This window comes from Pantherophis guttatus, chromosome 14, assembly GCF_059756535.1.
Source record: "Pantherophis guttatus breed Tessera chromosome 14, ASM5975653v1, whole genome shotgun sequence".
Lineage (NCBI taxonomy): Eukaryota > Metazoa > Chordata > Lepidosauria > Squamata > Colubridae > Pantherophis > Pantherophis guttatus.
The window spans coordinates 21,442,585-21,462,867 of NC_142076.1; the positions used below are offsets into that span (position 1 = coordinate 21,442,585).

The window sequence follows — 20,283 nt, forward strand, 5'->3', positions numbered from 1 at the left end:
CAGGGTGCGTAGACCACTGTACTATCAAGGCTCTGTACTATTTAGAGTCTGAATTTACAAAATGACTCTCGAGAGACGTGTGGCCCAGGGGCAGGTTTCAAAACCCGTCGCTACCGTTTTGCTCGTGGGCACACGTCCACTTGTGTGTGCGCACAACACTTCTGCGCATGCCCAGAAGTGTCCGGATGGGTGGGCGGAGCCTCCCACCACCACCGCTGCTACCAGTTCGCCGGACCCAGGGCAAACTGATAGCAACCCACCACTGATTTGGCCCAAAGGAACAGAGAGAAGGCGATGGTTATACCAGTCTCGCTCTTTTGGTAGAGCAATATCATTGGGTGAACCACTCATAAATGATGTAGAACAAACAGTTGGAAGACCAACAGTTGACAGTCATGAGAAGAGGAATGGGTTGAAGAGTAGACAAGGGTAGTAAAAGAAGTGACCATTGCTTGGACCTCAAAGGTTGAACACTCCGTGAAAATGGTTGTGCTTTGACTTGGAGACCAGGAAGCGCCGAGAATCCATTGGTAGAGAGAGATCTATTGTATGAAAAACATCTATGTGGGAAAAATCTCAGGGAGGCTGACTTTATTTATATATAGGGTTTAGATCCCTGGCCATCTCGCAACAAGCCATAGACTTCAAGCAATGGAGGGGGGTCTTGACCTCCCTTCTGGCCAAATATAAATATGCTGAGAGATTTTGGATCCTGGGTCCTTGCCAGGTCATGGCTTGGAAAAGTCAGTGGGCAGAAATTTTAGGTTTCCTGCAATGAAAATTGTTCCAAAAAAGATGGAAGAGAGGAAGTCACGGGGCTACAGAAAGGAGGCCACCTCAGATGAAGGAGACCAAAGCATCTATTATGTAAGATCAACCAACTTCCTTGAGATTCCACCAATTATTGCCTCCCTGAGTTACAAAAGTCCAGCATTTCAGGAGGTTCTGAATTCTTGCCAACATGCATTGAAAATTAACACATTTCTTTTAATCGTTTGATTCGAGGATTTCACCTTTCTAACACTCTCCTGTTCTCTTGGCCAAATGTCCTCTTGTTGACAGATGGCCTCTGTTCAGTTTCAGATGAAACGAATTCTCTGGATTCTTCTTTGAGTGCAAATTGAAGATGGAATATGCCTTAAATCAATAAATTTATTGACTGAAGTTCTTCGTGATGAAAGCTCTTATTGGGGAAAAGAATGCATTGAATTCTGACCAGATTTTGCTTATGGGCAAAATCCAGAATTTGACCCAGTCTCGTGAATGGTGGATGCCTTTCTGAGTAAACACGTGATTTCCATCTTGAGGTGACCAAGGAGATTTCGACACAGCCAAGCATCTGGGAGAGGGTTTGTGAAGAGTGCTGGAACTCTGGTCTGGGCCATTTCACAAACTCTGTGAAGGGTTGCCAAATTGGTTTCTTACCAAATAAAAATGCTTTTTCTAAACTTGCTCCGTCAGAGCCTTTCCCCATTCTTCATCGCCAAAGCTACTGTCAACATGACTCCTTGGATATCCTTCCTCCTCAACCCAACCATCATTTTCTCCTTGGTTTTACTGCTGCTATTAGCAGGTCTATTTCTAAACAACCTCCACAGATCACCTCGTATGCCTCCGGGACCTATCCCACTCCCTATCATTGGCAATTTGCATTTGATAAATATTAAAAGGCAAGATGTCTCATTTATGAAGGTAAGGAGCAAAGGGGTGGTTGGTAAGACCTTCTGTTGTCAGCAGGAACGACCTGGATGGTTATCTAAGACTTTGCAGGTTGAGAAGTAAAGTTATGGAGATGTAACAGTATAGTTAGACCTTGGTTTGATTTAAATCGTGGTTGGTTTACTTTGGTCTAAGTCCTATTTAAACCTTTGCTTTAAGTCATATTTTGGATTGATTTGAATCGTATTTAAAAGCTCAGTTTCTGCTCCTAATATTCATATTGGCCTGGGGATAAATTAAATCTGTATGCGTGGGTACAGTTGTACTACAGCTGCTATGCTATAGACACATCACGCTTGCTTATGTAATCAGTTCTATTGATTACAATAGAAAATACTACTGCCAGAGTATGGTCCCACAGCATTTAGGAAGTCGTATCTCCCAAAATAACACTTTTTAAAAAATGTTTTTAATTGTTTTGTCATTGCTTTTAATTATGGGGCCAAATATATATCTATCTTTTTAATTGTATTTTAATGTTTGTAGTTTATGTTTTTATTTTGGCTGTACACCTCCCTGAGTCCTCAGGGAGAAGGACGGTATATAAATTTGATATAAAATAAAAAAATAAATAAAAAATAAAATACTCTTGCTTGCAGACGATGAAAAAGTTCCCAGCAGAGAAGGCACATTGTGGTCAAATAGGAACGTGTGTTCATACCTTAAACAAGGGAAGATTTTCATCCCTTTTATTGGATGAACGAAATGTTCTCAACGACAAGTGAATTTTTATTTTTTATTTCGTGCTGAGCATTTTTCCAAAACAATTTTTAAAAAACCCAAACAAACCCAACCCAGAAATAAGCTATTAGCAAAATTTAACAAGAACAGAATCGATGATTAACGTCAACAAGCAAGACCAAGCAATTTTTCAATATCATGAAAAACCTAGGCATATCATCTGGAATTTTTTGAGCCCTCCTATGCCAAGTCTAAAAACAGGCAGTTACAAGCTATACCTGCTTTTCAATCATCAATCAATCAATTAATCAATCAGTTTATTATTACAGTCATAGATCAGAGACCAGAACAAGTAAAAACACTCAGTAAATTTACAATTAAAATTTTTAGTATAAAATGATAAATAACAACTAAAATCTATGATAAAATCCAGCCTGTCAATTATACATGGTCTAACTAACTATACTAAAATTACAATCCATAAACTGTGTGGCCCATAGTCAGTTTAATACTAAAAGGGAAAGGAATTTAAGCAGTGCAAAGGGTTTGCCACATTTGTTATGTAACATAATTGCTTTAAAATTTGCTTTGCATTTCAAGGAGTGTTAATCCCCACCAAATGCGTGTGAATTGGGGCTCCTAGTATTGATGTGTCTCTGTAAACCCAACTTTAAAGCAGTTTCACAGGTTGTGTTATTGCTCTGACAGAAGAGTAACTATCTTCTTTAGAAATTCCCCTGGTTGTAGAAGGGGTGCGTGTATCGAAGAGCCTTGGTGGCGCAATGGACTAAACTGCTGCTGTTAAAGTAGCACATAGCTGCCAGCTGCCTGCAATTATTGCGAGTTCAATTCCCACCAGGCTCAAGGTTGACTCAGCCTTCCATCCTTTCGAGGTAGGTAAAATGAGGACCCGGTCTGTGGGGCAATAAGCTGACTTTGTATAAAATAGCACACTGCTGGGGGGGGGAAAAGCCCTACTAAGGAGGTATATACAAAAGTATGAAGTACAATGTATTAATGCATTGTAAGCCGCCCTGAGTCTCCGGAGAAGGGCGGCATATATAAATCGAACTAATAAATAAATAATAAATAAATAAATAAATAAATCAGGCAGCGTACTATGTCACTTGCATTAGGAGGGTTGTATCGGGTGAAATGCTCCTGGTTCGGACCGGATCGCCCGATCTGGTAGCGATAGCAGCAGGTGGTTCAGAGAACCGGTAGCAAAAATCCCTCCCCCCCCCCATACCCAGCTGAGCCGGGCAATCAAAGGCTTTTTAAAAAAACTTTTAAAAGCATTTTTTCTACAACTTAGAGGTTGTAGAAAAAATGCTTTTAAAAGTTTTTTAAAAAGCCTCTGATGATTGCGCGGCTCAGCTGGGATTGTCAAAGGCTTTTAAAAGCATTTTTTTTACAACTTCTTCAGCTGAAGAGGTTGTAAAACAAATGCTTTTAAAAGTAAAAAAAAAAGATTGCGCGCCACAGCTGATCACCCCCCCCCACCATGCGCTGTTCTACTTACCGCATGCCTCCTTTTGGCATGCACTGCGCATTTGCGCAGCCAGCGAACCGGTAGTAAACCAGTTCAGATTTCACTACTGGGTTGTATGCCAAATAAATACACAAAACAGGGCCAGCTGGGCTTCCATGCATCCCGTAGATAGAACACAAGCAGAGAATTGGAGGTTTAAGCTCTCCCTTAAAAGAGCAGAGAGAGTGATGGGAAGATGTTTCCCCATCTGAAACTTTAGACAACACTGGCCAGGAGAGGCCAAAGTTTGATGTGATATCACACAGCTTTCTCTCAGTGGGACCTGGGTCCATCCATCTAACTTTCCACAACAGCTTCCAGGAAGATCATAAGAAGACCTGATGACCAGAGGCTTTGATTGTTCCCAATGCAATGCAATCAACTCAGAGGGGGGACATTTACCATGACATAGGAGAATGTTCTTCATCTATCCAGAGAGGTTCAGGAGGTGGGTCCTTCAGAGAGAGACTTCTTGGACGCTGGTGGTGGGGTCTTCACCCAAGGAAACTCAGTTGGTTTCTTCCTCGCCTTGGTTTAGACTTCAAGGGCTGCTTTCTTTCACAGTAGATCTCGTAGGAGAGGCGCCAAACATCTGAAGGAGTTCGGTAACCTCTTTTCCAACTAACCAAATTTATCAGTCTTTGAATCTTATGACTTTTCATAACATTTGTTAGGCTATTAAATTCGTCACAGGCTTCCAACGCTCAGCCATGGCAGGTGATGGGTTCTGAACGTCTTCTCGTCCACTTCCTCCTCCAGCTTTCCAAAACCTACGGCCCCGTCTTCACGTTCCACTTGGGTCTACAGAAGATTGTGGTGCTGGTTGGCTATGAGGCAGTGAAAGAGGCCCTCCTGAGCAAGGGAAATGAGTTTATCGACAGGCCTCCGATCCCCATATTCTTAAAGATCCAGCACGAGAACGGTAACCATACTTGGGAATAAATAAGATAGCTGATCTTTAGAGTCCAACCTTCCAAAGATGCAACTGAAGGAAAGTAGGGGAGGTGGCAGAATCAAAGTGCTCGTCCTTTACATGTTTTTTTTTTAAAAATGTATATATTGTGCCTTTTAAAAAAAAATCCTTGGGAATCAGAGAGAACTTGGGAAATCATGCTTGAGGGACACTCCAATTATCGTGCAACTAAACACCCTTTAGTTCTTGAAGATACGCAACATACATACATATTTGGTCTTAGCATCAAGGCAAGGGAGATAGGAGAAGCTGGTCAGCCAAGATGGCTCTTGAACAGGAGGAGTTGGGCTGGAGATCACCCTGCATTGACCATCTTTTAGTAGTCATTTCCCTTGAGGCAACCATTCTTGGTTCCATCATTGGTTGAAAGGTTTCTGCTGTTAGATAGGCTCTGATTTCTGGTCCGCTTCATTCCCGTTTCTTCTCTGCTGCGTGGAGCTAGTAAGGAGAGAAATAAGGCTGGCCAATTATAGGAGACCTTTGAGGGAATTCACTTCTATGAGATACGATCCTCCTTTTGATGGGATATGAATGAAGGGAGTGTGTTCCTCAGGTCTGTTCTTCTCCATTGGAGAACTGTGGAAGAACACCCGTCGATTCACCTTGACCACGATGCGGGATCTCGGGATGGGCACCTCACTGATCGAAGGAAAGATCCTCGAAGAGCTCAGTTTCCTGGTTGAGAGGGTCAACTCCTTTAAAGGTGAGACACTTCTTCCGTTCTTCATCCTGGGTTCTTCTACATCCTTCGTCTGCTCTTTGAATCATCTTCTATTCGTCTTTCTTTTTTCAGGCGAGCCTTTTGCATTGAAGACCTTCGCCGAAGCTCCGACCAACATCACCTTCACCATCCTCTTTGGAGAAAGGTTTGACTACGCCGACCCAACTTTCACCACGCTCTTAAGAAACATCTCTGAAGTGATGAGTCTTCTGGGAGATCCGGCCTTACATGTAAGATGGCCTTTCCTTATTTTTCCTAGCAAAGGGCAAAAGGCATTCAGAGAGATCCCAAAGGGGCTTTTCTCAAGAGGCAACTGGACTTTCTGGGTTTTTTCTTTGAAGACATGTCGCTTCTCATCCAAGAAGCTTCTTCAGCTCTGACTGGATGGTGGGGAATGGAAGGATTTATACTCCTTGCGGACAGAACTGGTCATTTGCATCCTTTTTAGAGAGACGTTGAGGCTGCTTGGAGGTTTATCTGCAATAGTTGCAAGAAGTCTCCCCCACCCATTTGCTCTACTCAGGTGACGATCCAAGTAGCCTCGATGGCTCTCTAAAAGAATGCAAATGACCAGCTGTCTGCCCATGTAGTTAATATTAAATGCAAAACAATTCCAAAAAACAGATTTTATTTAATAGAATTAACTCATTCTCAGCTTATTCCAAATTAATTGAAAGCAAAGTCCTCAAAACACCATTCTTCAGTTTATCTCTGACCTTGGGATAATTAGGCAAACTGCCAAAGGCTTTACTTGGCAACAGTTCAGGAACAGAAGACGCTGACGAGAAAGAAATACATCCAAACACGAAGCAAATCTCTCAACGGTTGTTTTCTGGCAAAGAGCCCAAGAGCCATTGCTGGTCTTTTAAGCCTTCTGGGAGGGGCCAATCATCTCTTGGCCTTACTCCCGAGTCGTCCTCTTTGCTGTAGCTGCTCTTGCCTTCTGGCAGCTCTTCTCATGCGTGGGAGAAGTATATATGGGTAGTCCTCAATTTACGGCCTCAGTTGGAACCAGAACATCTGTCGTTAAGTGATGCAGTCTTTAAATGAGCCAAACCTGCTTTTTAAAAGCTTTTGGCTGCAATTATTCAGTGAATCCGGCTTCCCTTATTGACTCTGCTTAAAAGGAAACAGCAGGGAAGGTCCCAAATGGGGACCACATGAGGATGGTGCAACCGTCAAACTACACACTGGTTACTAACTAGCACATGAATCAACACGTGGGGAGGCTGCAGTGGTTTTTAAGCACAAGGAACGGACTTAAGCCACGTTTTTTTCAACGCGGGGAGGGCGATGTTACGATCATCAGAAAGAAATCAGAAAGCTTCACGAGAGACACAGGTTTTTATTGATTGGTTGAATTTATCTGCCACTCATCTCGCCCCACCAAGGTGTAAGGAGGCAGTGAAGGGGAACCTCAGCGTTTGCAAAATCTCCATTCCCACCCCACTCTGGGGCCAGCCAGAGGTGGTATTTGCCGGTTCTCCGAACTACTCAAAATTTCCGCTACCGGTTCTGCAGAACCTGTCAGAACCTGCTGGATTTCACCCCTGATCCAAACTCAACTTCCATATGACATATCAGGTTTCAAACCCTCCTGGTTCTGTTGGGCAAGAAAGCAAGGCTGGAAAAATTGGAGTCATCTTTTCCAGGCAGAGCAAGAAAAATGTTTTTACCCGGAGCTAAAACACGGGTGGAACCTCCCAGCTTCGACTCTCTACACGTGAGCAGAGCACGCTCTCCATTCCTGCCAGTCAGTCCCTTGGCCAAATTTGGTTTGCTCTGCGCATTCCTCCCAGGGAGATACAATCGCCCAGCCCGGCTGATGTTTTTAAATTAAACCCAAATGTGACAAAAAGGAACACACACACACCCCGCCCGCTCTCTTTTTTATTATTCAATTGGAACTTTGGTTTGTGCCACAAGGCTCCAGAGGGGGAAAATGTGCCTCCAGGCCTCCTGAAATGCGAAGAGGAGGGCTGACTTCTCCTAAATTTGGAGAGCAGCTTCTTTTGCCAAGGTTGCTCCAAGCCATGACAAGATGGCAGGGACCACAAGGGGGGAATATCCAAACGTGCCTTTCTATCAATTGATCAATCAGTCACATCTGCAACACATCGCAAATTCCAACGGAGGAGAATATTTGTAGCTCAGGGTTGAAAGGAAAGGTCCTTGGTGCTCTCTGAGCTTGGTAGTTTTTGATGTGACCCTGACTCCCGAGCCTGTCCTAACAGAGGAAGAGGACTCAGAAGGTGATGGGGAGGAACTGACAAGGCCTCCCTCTCCAGGACCCTCCTCTCTGGCAATGCCTCAGGTTCCATCCGAAGGCCAGGAGGAACAGCCTGGGATGTGCCAGGAGGAAGGCATATCGGAGCACCAATTGATAGGGAGCGAGGATGATGAATCCTGGCTTGATCCCAGGCAGCGTCGGAGGGAGAAGCGTGCGCAGCAACGGAAGAGGCATGGGAGGGCCAGAAGTTGAGCTGAGTCACGGAGCCACGCCCCACCAGGAATAAAACTGGGTGGGATTGCTCTTCGGGCTTTGTGACGGACAAAGTTAAGCCCTGAAAGTCACATCGTGATCTCTGAAATTCGGCTTGGATATATTTTGGACTGAACATTGACTAAACTCTTGTCTTGTGGATAATTTGTTGCTCCTGGAACGGACTGAAGATAAGTCCTCTTCTGCTTTATGGGAGTGGAAACGGTCTTGGCAGGCATTCGGCAGTTTGCTGCCAAAACCTTGGTCTGCCAGGAATTCTAATCTGTTTACCTAATAAAATATTGGCAGGCATGCTTGGTATTACGTTTGCCTGTGTGAGGAAGGGGGACAGAACAGTTTTCTTGCAGACTTTTCATCACCAAACTAGATAACATCATCAATGCTAGAAGGGAGTGGGGGTTGCACTGATGATCTAACCTAGTTTGAGTAATGAAACGCCTGCAAGGAAACCACCAAGCTCAGAGAGCACCGAGGAACCTTCCCTTTGCAAAAGTCTGCTTCTTGCTTCAGAAAGAAACGCTTGTGGATAGAGAGATGCGCAGAGGAGCAACCCAAATAAGTGGCTTGGAAAAGCTGCCTGGAAGGAAAGGAGAAAATTTCAGGGCTTTGGAAACTGAGGAAACAGGGACCCCCCCCTCCCTCCCCCTTCAGGGCCTCTAGATGTGTTGGCATGGAGTCACCAGTTCCCATCCAGAAAGCAGAAAGAGAATGGCAGGAGCCAAAATGTCATTTGGACCGGAGGTTGCGAAATGCAATTCTGGACTTGGAATGATGCATTCCGATTATAATTTTTTCCCTTCATTCTCTTGATGGAATCCAGCATCTGCTTTGCAGAAGAAAAGGACCAGCCCTTCCAAGCTCTCCCATTTTCCTCCTGGTTTACTTGGATGCAGGTTCGGCCCCATCAATTTTCAACCCCATTAATAATTTCTGGAATGTCCAGAATAATTCTTTTTTTAAATGCTAAAGATCAGGGATAAATCTGTTGCACTCCCAATGTTTGACTCCGACTCCTTTGTGCTCTACCAGATTTCTAAAAGAGCCATTATAAAATTCTGCTGATTTTTTTTTTAATTGCTCCCTTTTCAAAAGAAATTTCATTGCTGTCTTTTTGTTGTTTTCCCCCTCCATAAAGTGTTTTTTTCTTTTTCAGATTTACATTTACGGATTCTGTCTAGATTAGAAAAAGCCAGTAGCTCCTCCTAAAAGCAAAGAATTATTTGCTGATTTTTAAAAAAAAACAGATAAGGAGAATAGCTGCTCTTCCTACCTTCAAAATGTTGAATTAAAATGTGGGCCTTTCCATAGGAAAGGATTTCCATAGTTAAAACTCTGAAGCTCCCCAGCTTCTGCACAAATCTAAAAACGAAGACCCTAAAAATATTGACTAAAAGAAATTTAGGCACCCCCTAAATAAACAGAAAAGGGGATGCAGTAGCTCAGTGGCTAAGACGCTGAGCTTGTCGATCGAAATGTCGGCAGTTCAGCGGTTCGAATCCCAAGTGCCGCGTAAGGGGGTGAGCTCCCGTGACTTGTCCCAGCTTCTGCCAACCTAGCAGTTCGAAAGCAGGTAAAAAATGCAAGTAGAAAAATAGGGGCCACCTTTGGTGGGAAGGGAACAGCGTTCCGTGCGCCTTTGGCGTTGAGTCATGCCGGCCACATGACCACGGAGATGTCTTCGGATAGCGCTGGTTCTTCGGCTTTGAAACGGAGATGAGCAGCGCCCCCTAGAGTCAGGAACAACTAGCACAGATGTGCGAGGGGAACCTTTACCTTTAACTTTTAAATGAACAGACATCATCACTGTAACATCGTCGTTCCCATCTATGGGTTTTTGTCTTGATTTATTTGCTCTTTTCCAGCTGTATAACGTCTATCCGTTCCTTGGATTCCTTCTCAAACCCCATAAGATGATCTTGAAAAGGATTGAAGAAACCTGCACCATCATCGAAAAATACATGCGAGACAGCAAGGAGACGCTCAGCAGGAACCAGCTGCAAAACTACATCGACTCCATGCTCTTTAAACAGCAACAAGAGGTTGGCATTTTTGTCTCCTCCGTTAGGAGGTCACAGAAAACTTAACCGCATCCTAAAATAATTTTCCATGAGGTGTATAGGATTACAATTCTTCTTTCTCTTTCTTCTTTCCCCCTCTCTCTTTCTCTCCCTCTTTCTTTCTCTCTCTTTCTTTTTCTTTCTTTCCCTCTCTCTCCTCTCTCTCCCCTCTCTCTTTCTTTCTTTCTCTCTTTTTTCTTTCTTTCTCTCTCTCTTTTTAGTTTTTTCTTTTTCTCTCTCTTTCTCTCCTTTCTCTTTTTCTTTCTCTCTTTCTCTCTCTTTTTCTCTTTCTCCTTTCTTTCTCTCTTTCTCTTTCTTTCTCTCTCTCTCTTTATGTCTTTCTTTCTTTCTCTTTTTCTCTTTCTCTTTCTCTCTTTCTCTTTTTCTCTCTTTCTCTTTATGTTTTTCTCTTTCCCCTTTCTTTCTCTCTTTCTCTTTATTTCTTTCTTTCTTTCTCTCTCTCTCTCTTTATGTCTTTCTTTCTTTCTCTTTTTCTCTTTCTCTTTCTCTCTTTCTCTTTCTTTTTCTTTCTCTCTTTCTCTCTTTCTCTCTCTCTTTCACACACACACCCCAGTCTGCCTTCCCAGTCCACCTTCTTTTCTTTGATCAAACCAATTTTTGCCTCTTGTGTTTAAGGGAGAGAATGGCAAGAAGAACTCATTTCACAACCCCAATATCGTGGCCTCGGTTCTTGACCTTGTCATGGCTGGGACGGAGACCACGGCCACCACTCTGCAGTGGGCCGCCCTGATGATGATGAAGTACCCTGAGATTCAGAGTAAGCTAGAATTCTCTTTTGCTAAGACACCTTGTTTGGGCTGAGTTAGGGGGAGGCTGATCCCCGCAAGTCGCAAGTCACCTAGGAGAGGCTGCTGAGACAGGTTTATCCCTCCCACTGTCAGTGGCACCCAGGAGAAAATTGCAAATCCAAGTAGCTTCAAACCAGTCAATGGCCACAGAGTCTCTGACCTGGAACAGGAGAAGCAGAGATAGCAGCCGAGTTCCTCCAACGTTTAGAAGGTGGTTATTATGGGCTTGTGGCAGTTGTCCTTGGAGGCCAGCAGACAGAAAGCTTTGGAGCCCATCCCAACTTGCTAAGAGGGTTGGAGAGCAGCTGATCTCCTCAAGCTTTCTGTAGTTGAAGAACAAGTCAAGGAACACACCTGCCTCCCCGGGGTTGATGAAGGAAAGGGGCTTTAGCTTCCTGGCCCTGACTTTCAGACCACTCCTCCTGCAGGGAAGGTCCAACAGGAAATCCAGCAAGTGGTTGGATCAGAACGTTTGCCGGTCTACGAAGACAGGAAACAGATGCCCTACACCAACGCCATGATTCACGAGGTCCAGCGGTTTAGTTCTATCGTGCAACATTTCCCACGCTGCACCGCCGTGGACACCCACTTCCGAGGTTACTTTATTCCAAAGGTATGACCTAGGAGGTGGTGCTCAGAGTCTCAAGTGGCAGGAGAGATGTTGGGGCCGAGGAAGCTTTGTGGAGAATGGGGATGTCCGTGAAAGGTCCATGTTATGTTGACTTAGACCAGTGTTTCTCAACCTTGGTAGCTTGAAGATGGGTGGACTTCAACTCCCAGAATCCCCCAGCCAGCGCTGCTGGCTGGGGGATTCTGGGAGTTGAAGTCCACCCATCTTCAAGCTACCAAGGTTGAGAAACAATGACTTAGACCATCCAGGTTCAGGATTCCTGCCACGAGGGCTACCTTGAACCTTCTCCTTCTTCCCTGAAAACGTGGAAGCTGGAACTCATTCCTTCACAAACTGATTTCTCAATTTGCTTCCCCTCCAGGGAACACCAGTGTTTCCTTCTCTGACATCCGTGCTTTATGACGAAACCCAGTGGGAGACTCCCTACAGGTTCAACCCCAACCATTTTCTGGATGCTGAAGGGAAGTTTCTGAAGAAAGATGCCTTCTTGCCTTTCTCAATAGGTGGGTGAAGAACAAGGGTGAAATGCTACTTTTTAAAGCATTTTTTTTACTACCAGTTCTGGCGAAGCTCCCCGAACCGGTAGTAAAAAAAATGCTTTAATTTTTTTTTTTTTAAAAAGGTTCCAAGGATCAGCTGTGACAATCATCTGTGCCACCTGATTGTGGGAATTTTTTTTTTTTTTACTTTTTAAAGCATTTTTTTTTACTACCTATTGCCCGAACCGGTATTTTTGTGTAAAGTGTGATAGTTTGTTTCTGAGCTCTCTGTGACTCTGTGAGGTTCCTGCTTGTTGCAGGGGCCATTTTGTGTGAAGTCCAGCTGCTTTTGCATTGTGTGTGAGTCAGTTGTGTAGCTTTTGTGTTATTTCTGTATAAAGTGTGATAGTTGGTTTTTCCTCGTCACATGACCACCAAGCCACGCCCACAGAACCAGTAGGGAAAATTTTTGAATTTCACCACTGCTGAAGAAGTCCTCTGTGTGAGGAGGGTCCGGGGGTCCAGGAAAGAGAGGAGATTTGCTGGGAGGTCAGTCTACAGCAGGGGTATCCAACCTGGGCAACTTTAAGACTTGCGGATTTCAACTCCCAGACTTCCCTAGCCAGAACCCTGAGAGTTGAAAGTCCACAAACCTTAAAGTTGTTAAGGTTAGACAGTCCAGTCTACAGCTTGTCTTTTTGTGGAGGAACCAAGAGATGCTTTATGACAGAGGTCTTCAAACTTGGCAGCTTTAAGACTTGTGGACTTCAAGTCCCAGAATTCTAGGAATTGAAGTCCACAAGTCTTAAAGCTGCCAAGTTTGAAGACCTCTGCTTTATGAGATGAAACCTATCTCTAGAAGATGAAGAGGCCCTTAATCATCAGGGGAGATAGTTTGAAGGCCACAAATTGCTCTGGTTGGAGCACCAGGATGCTGGGCAGCACTATGGATGTCTAACTGCTCCACCAGGATCTGGAACCAAAGTTGGTTGTCCAAAGCTTTACCCTTCCTCCGACCTTTGATCTCCTGGTATGCGTTACCCGTTGGGGACAATGAGTAAGAAGATGGAGGCTTTTTCTTGTTTTTTGTGAACCTCAAGAGCTCTCTAGGCTATGAGGGAGTCTCACCCTGGACCTCTGCTTCTCCAGAACTTTGCAACAACCCTCAAATGAATCAGAGCTTTAGGAAGGTTTCAAGTTCAGGAAGACCATCCCTCTGTGCTCCAGGACATTTTAAGGAGATGTGCCATGAAGACAATATTACAAACTTTTCTGTCTTTTCTTCATGGAGATTCTCCATCATCCTGGTCACAGTTGTCCCAAAGGTGCTTTTTCAGGAGGCAACTGGACTTTCTTGGTTTTTTTTTCTTTTGAAGACGTTTCACTTCTCATCCAAAAAGCTTCTTCACCTCTGACTGGATGGTGGGGAAACGGAAGGATTTATATTCCTTGCAGACAGCTGGTCATTTGCATTCCCTTTAGAGAGCCCTTGAGGCCACTTGGAAGTTTGTCTGTGTCCTTTTCTGTCTTTTTTTAAAAAAAAATGACCTTGGGATACTTGTTGCAGGTCGCAGGAACTGCCTGGGAGAAAACCTGGCCAGGATGGAGCTCTTCATCTTTGCAGTTGGATTGTTGCAAAGGTTCACATTTCAAGCCTCACCTGGAATGCGTGAAGAAGACCTGCAGCTCACGACCGAGCCTGCCTTCACTCGGAGGCCACATTCCTACTCTACCTGTGCTGTGCCCACCAACTAGCTCTGGGTTTCTCCACCGTGGCCACTTGAAGAGGCGTGGACTTCAACTCCCAGAATTCCCCAGCCGCTCTCCTGTCTCTTGATTTAATCCTGTATTCTACTCTTTACCAACTACGGTAGTAATCTTACAGCAGCGTTTCTTAACCTCTGACACTTTAACAGGTGTGGACTTCAACTCCCAGCATTGCAAGTTGGGATGTGCTCCAAAACACAGCTGGCTGGGGAATTCTGGGAGTTGAAGTCCACACCTTTTAAAGTGTCCGAGGTTAAGAAGCATGGATCTAACACTGATTTAGAAGCTCTTCTGTGCAAGTCTGTTATAGCATCTAAGGCCATTGACAAATACAGTTCTGTTATGCTTTGCAAAATACTTGGGACTGCAGTTTATTTCCAAACTGAAATTAAATTTAGAGAGGGTGCTAAATTAATGCTACTGCCATTGAAGTGTATTGCAAATGAGTGGAGCTGTTTGTATTACCATCCATTTCTTGACAAACAGAAATTATTATTTAAGTATTTGGGGAATGAAATCTGTGCCATGGGTTCTGGAAAGGGTTTTGGGTTTTACAAATAAGAACAGCCCATTAAGAACATGGGAAAATAACGTGCATGATCAAAATAGTGGAAGACCCAAAATCTTGTATGTGAAAAGTGTTAACTAAACCCATATTTTAGTTGCTTAAAGTCCTGCAAGCTGTGCTGGACTACACTTCTCATCATCTTTAGCAACCGACGATGGGAGATACCGCACAATATACGTTGAAACATTGGTACATCGTGTTTATTTTGTGGCTTCCGTTCTACTCCCTTTTCTCACCCACTACATCTCTTTAAACTTCGGGCCTTTTGGGAAAACTTTTGAGATGTTCTAATCTAATATTTAGATTCCCCCCCCCCCTCCGCATATTGATGTGGTGCTATCAGTTCCTCTCTTTCACCCTGCTGCCATCTAGTGGTACAGGAGGGTTATGACTGTCCCTTGCTCAGTTCTTAATTTCTGCTGCCCCCTTCTGGTCTCTTCATGGAACTTGTGTTTCCATAACCAGGGTGGAGTTTAGGAAAAGACAGGAGGAGATTTGATCGATTCTGCAGAATTAATGCAGAATTAGTGTCTGAATATTTTGCTGGCTCGAAGAGGGCTCAAAAGCAGCATCTCCACAGGCAGCTCCTGAACCACAGATTGTGGGTTCTTCTGCTTGGACACGCAATTTGAGTCACTGGGAGTCGCTTAAGACCCTCAGTCTTGGTTGTGCGGTCCTGATATGAGGCTCGAGCCATGGTCGATCTTGAACTGGGTCAGCATCCAATTCTAAACTGAACTTCGGGTGGTGGGAGAACTGTGGGGTCCTTGGTGCTCTTTGAGCTTGGTTGTTTTCTTACAACCTTTCATGACCCAAACTAGGGAACATCATCAATGCTAGAAGGGAATGGGGTTTGCAGGGAGGAGGAGGAGGAGGAGGAGGAGGAGGAGGAGGAAATGACAACGATTTGAGAATGGCAGCATGATCTGAAAGCCAGTTATGACTTCTCAAGAACTTTGGAAGCCACCTATCTGAGCCACGGGACCCCATACATGCAGGCGCATCTACGATAGAAATGTTGGCCTGATTGTCAGTCTATGAACTAGATTGAGGTGTCTCCACAAGGACAACTTCAAGAAGCAGGATAGGAAGGCAGCTGATGCTTTTGAACCTCAGTGTTGGAGAAGACTCGCGAGAAGATGATGGTTGCCCAAGAAAACAAACCAACGGACCATCAGAACAAATCAACCGGGGAGTTCACACTTGAGGCCTAGATGATCATATTGTGGGCCATTCTCCAAAGCCCTAGTTCTCTTGAGAAGTTCATAATACTGGGGAAAGGGGAAGGGGAAGAGAAGATGGGGACAACCAGCAGCAAAATGGATGGGCTCAATTGCAGTAGTGATGGATGCACCATGGGGAGACTTGAAGTACCTGGTAGAGAACGGAGATCCTTCAGAGAAGATCCAACTCAATGGTTACTAAGAGTTGATACCTACTTGATGGCACAAAATCAATCCAGGCAAGAAATATTACAGGGAAGGGGAGGGGCTGATGTCCCTGGACAGACTGGGGGTCAGTATTGCCTCATTCAATGGAGCTGATCTGACAAGCTCAGGGTGAAGGTACCTTTCCCTTACTAAGGTCGGCCTCCAAAGAAAACAGAAGTTGCCACACCTGTGGGGTGTGGGAAAGGCAAATGGGCTTGTCTCTGTGATAATCAGATCCTCGCTTCCCATCCAGCTTTGCAACCTTTTTGTAAACCTGTTGTCAGAAAGGGAGGGAGAGTCGAAGGAAAGTTGGAAATTCCTCCTTATTTCCAGGTTGAATTGCTCCTTGATCAGTTTCCATCCATTATTCCTTGTCTGGCCTTCAGGTGCTTTGGAAAATAGCTTGACCCCCTTCCTCCTCTCTGTGGCAGCCCCTCAAATATTGGAATATGCTATCATGTCTCCCCTGGTCCTTCTTGTCACTAGACTAGCCATGCCCAGTTCCTGCAACCGTTCTTCAGGTTATGCTAGAACAACAGGGTGGGTAACATTTCTCCATCGGGGTTTAATGGTCATCAACTTACGGCCAACAAGTTGGTGGCTAATTTTAGAAAAAGGCAGCATAGAAACCACTGTATTTCCTGCTTTGTGTTTCTGTAAGACAGTATCTGCAGTGACTGTATGGAACCGAGTCCACTTTGGTGTTTGACTAACTCAGGAGGGACCTACACAGTCGACAATATCATTACTATTACTTGGGAAACAGCAGTGACAAATTTCTTTGTGGCTGTTGGCAACCAAACTCCCTTTTCAAGAACAGCCTGGTTAATGATAAACCACCTTCCGAGATCTGTAAGGCTCTTGGCTTCAACAGACCAACCCAACGTCTCCCAGATGTTTTCATTTAAGCAAGAAGGTTGACCCCTTCCTGCAAGGTTTGAGAAGGTTGACTCGGCCTCCCGAGGTCGGTAAAACAAGAACCCAGATTGTTGGGGGCAATATACCGACTTTGTAGACCGCTTAGAGAGGGCTGTAAAAGCACTGTGAAGCGGTATTTAACTCTAAGCCCTATTGCTCTTGGAGGTCGGTATTTGTAATAAGTGGACCTCTGAAGATAGGAGATGACTGAGGAAGGTCAGTGATAGCTATCTCATCCACCTTGTGAGCATCTATGTACTTTAGAGCAGGGGTCTCCAACCTTGAAAACTTTACGACTTGTGGACTTCAACCCCCCAGAATTCCTCAGCCAGCGCATGCCGTTTTGTGTCTTCAAGTCCGTCTTGATTCTTGGCATCATATTTGGAAGTGGCTGGGCCTTGTCTCCTTCTTGCTAGGGCTAGCCTCACAATCAGGAGGTTGTGAGTTCGATCCTAGGTAGAGGCAGATGTAGGGTCTCCTGCTTGGGAGTTGGACTCGATGACCTGCAAGGTCCCTTCCAACTCTGTTAATCTGTTAAAAAGAGGGAGGGACCGGCCCAAAGTCACCCAGGTGCCTTCCCCGCTTAAGGCAGGATTACGAGTCCTGGTCTCCCAGTCTCTATCCGGGGCTGATAACAGTGATGGATTGGTACTGGTTCACCCCGGATTGGGCAAACTGGTAGCGTTGGCAGTGGGAGGCTCCGTGCACCCACCAGGATGCTTCTGAGCATGTACAGAAGCGTTGTGCGTGAGCACGAGCGCCCACAGGCGAACTGGTAGCAACGGGTTTTGAAACCTGCCCCTGGCTGATAAGCATCACACCAAACTGGTTCCCCAACCAACAGATATACTCACAACTATAATGAGCTGGAAGGATTTGAATTCAACAGCACGGTGAAAAATTACTCTTCTCAACTCTGGCCAAATAATGTTCAGCATTAGGAAAGCAGAGCATTATATACAGGCATTCCTCGACGTACGACCGCAATTGAGCCCAGCATTTCTGCTGCCGAGGGAAAAGAGTTGTTAAGTGAATTTTGCCCTGTTTTATGACCTTTCTTGCCACAGCTGTTAAGTGAATCACTGCAGTTGTTCAGTTTGTAACCTGGTTGTTAAGTGAACCTGGCTTCCCCACTGACTTTGCTTGCGAGAAAGTCACAAAAGGGGATCCTGTGACCCCGGGGACCGTCATAAATATGAGTCAGTTGCCAAGCGTCCAAAGTTTGATCACGTGAGCCAGTGGTGGGTTTCAAACATTTTTACTACCGGTTCTGTGGATGTAGCTTGGTGGGTGTGGCGTGGCTTGGTGGGCGTGGCTTGGTGGGCGTGGCAGGAGAAAGATACTGTAAAATCTCCATTCCCACCCCACACTCCAAGGGAAGGATACTGTAAAATCCCCATTCCCTCCCGATCAGCTGGGACTTGGGAGGCAGAGAATAGATGGGGGCAGAGCCAGTCAGAATTTTTCTCCGAACTATTCAAAATTTCCGCTACTGGTTCTCCAGTTCTGGTCAGAACCTGCTGAAACCCACCTCTGATGTGACATTGAGGATGTTGCAATGGTCATAAGTGTGAAAAATGGTCATAAGTCACTTTTTTCAGTGCCGTGGTGAGTTCAGTCACTGAGCTGTTGTTCGTCTAGGTAGGACTATCTGCATTGTTTGGCTGGATGTCCCCTTTCAACATTCATACAACCGTGTAAACTATTGTTTATGACATTTTATTAACGAACAGTTGTATGGGTAAAGAATTAAACCCCTTTAGAGTCCAGGAAAAGAACAATCTCACCCTTTTGTGTGTTTATTTATCGTTTGGTACAGGAGATTAAACTCCTTTCGGTTGGGCACAGGTGGTGTTGAAGGTCTTGTGAAGGTAACCGAAGCCGCCTTTGATGCAGCACAAAGACTGCCGGGCTGTAAACAAACCACAATTGTGTTCCTATTTATTTATCAGTCAGTGGAGTTGTGTCGGCTGGCCACCAGGAGCAAAGCTGGGCCCTTCATCAAATAAACAGCACCCTTCTGCTCGAGCAAAAAGGATCTGCAAGATCTCTACAAGGACCTGCTCCTACCAGGCTGACCACTTGATCTTGCCTCATTTTGCAGAATTTGCTCCTAGGATTTAATACCCTTCCAACACTGGAATTACAGGCTCTCTCTTAGCTCTTATCTTCTACATTTGCGCTCCCAGAATTTCCCCCTGACCTGAATTTAAGTCCAGTGTCCACTTGAGAAGTTTGACCTCCAAGACATCCGTGTGCTGTCAGACTCCTGAATGAGCAATAACATTGTAACTATGTAGTATGATGGACTGCAGGGCCGGCGCAATGTGTAACATGTTCACACTGGTGCAGTAGGACTGGGTATTTTGTTAATATGAATTATTGGGTATGGGATTTTCTGTCTTCACTGTGAGTTGTATTGTGTTGGAGGTGTCCACTGAGGGAGCTCAACCCATCTCATTGTACATACGTTGTGCATTGACAAAGATTTGGATTTGAATTGAACTTCATGATCTGTCCCCAAGTCCTACAGGTCTTTCAAGAACTGACCTATCACCACCACAATCAAGTCCATTCATTTGGCTTCTGCTCATCCTCTCGTTCTCCTTCCTTCAACCTTTCCCACAGCTTTCTCCAAAGAGATGGGTTGATTGATTGACTATATGCCATTGAGTCATTGTTGACTCTTAGTGAGAAGATAATGGCCTTCCGAAAAGCGATGAAGACCTGGTTTTTCCAGCAGGCCTGGGGCTGTTGATCTTGCTCTTGTGATCTGGCGAGATCCGGCCATGAATGGCATGAGTGACTTTTTAATGTTTTTAATTTTTTAATGTTTTTTTATAATTATTTTTAAAAATGTATTGTGAGCCGCCCTGAGTCTTCGGAGAGGGGCGGCATATAAATTTAATTAATTAAATTAAATTAAATTAAATTAATTAAATTAAATTAAGATACATAGGGGATTTTTTTTCCCCCAGGATGATCCTCGTCCTACAGGTCTTTCAAGAATGGACCCAACACCACCTCAACCAAGTTCAACCACCTGGCTGATGGTCATCCTCTTCTCCTTCCTTCCACTATTAAGGACTTCTTCAGAGAGAAGTTCACATCATGTATCCAAAGTCAGATCATTTGATCCTGGTCATTTGTCATTTCTTTTGAGTTGATGTGCGATTTGTTTTCTCGGTTCTCCATCCTATTCCCAGGAGTCTTCTCCATCACCCACGTCCCAAAACATCCATGCTCTTCGTCTCCTGCTTCTTCCAATTCCAATATCTAAGAATACCATTTACTACCATTTACTTCACCCTCTTGAAGAGCCAGCCTCCCCCTCCCCTGGAGTAAGAGGCTAAAAACCCGCAGCAGGAACAAGTGCCTTTGTGCGAGTGTGTGTTTGTGTGTGTAAGAGAGAGAGAGAGATTAGGTCTACTTTCAAAATTAAGCACGGGGTGGATCTGGGTGTTTTGTCACCCACTTGAAAGGAATCTAGTAAGCA

At 44.7% G+C, this 20,283-nt stretch overlaps 1 protein-coding gene across 1 annotated transcript; it reads left to right on the forward strand.

Moving 5' to 3' along the window:
- LOC117679538 (cytochrome P450 2W1) lies at window positions 1-14,000 on the forward strand. Its single transcript, XM_034441550.3, has 9 exons — window positions 1-1,692; window positions 4,691-4,853; window positions 5,458-5,607; window positions 5,698-5,855; window positions 9,991-10,167; window positions 10,822-10,963; window positions 11,423-11,607; window positions 11,987-12,128; window positions 13,672-14,000. The coding sequence occupies exons 1-9, from the start codon at window positions 1,435-1,437 to the stop codon at window positions 13,857-13,859; spliced, it is 1,563 nt and encodes a 520-aa protein (XP_034297441.2). The 5' UTR covers window positions 1-1,434; the 3' UTR covers window positions 13,860-14,000.
- Window positions 14,001-20,283: the final 6,283 nt, after the last annotated feature.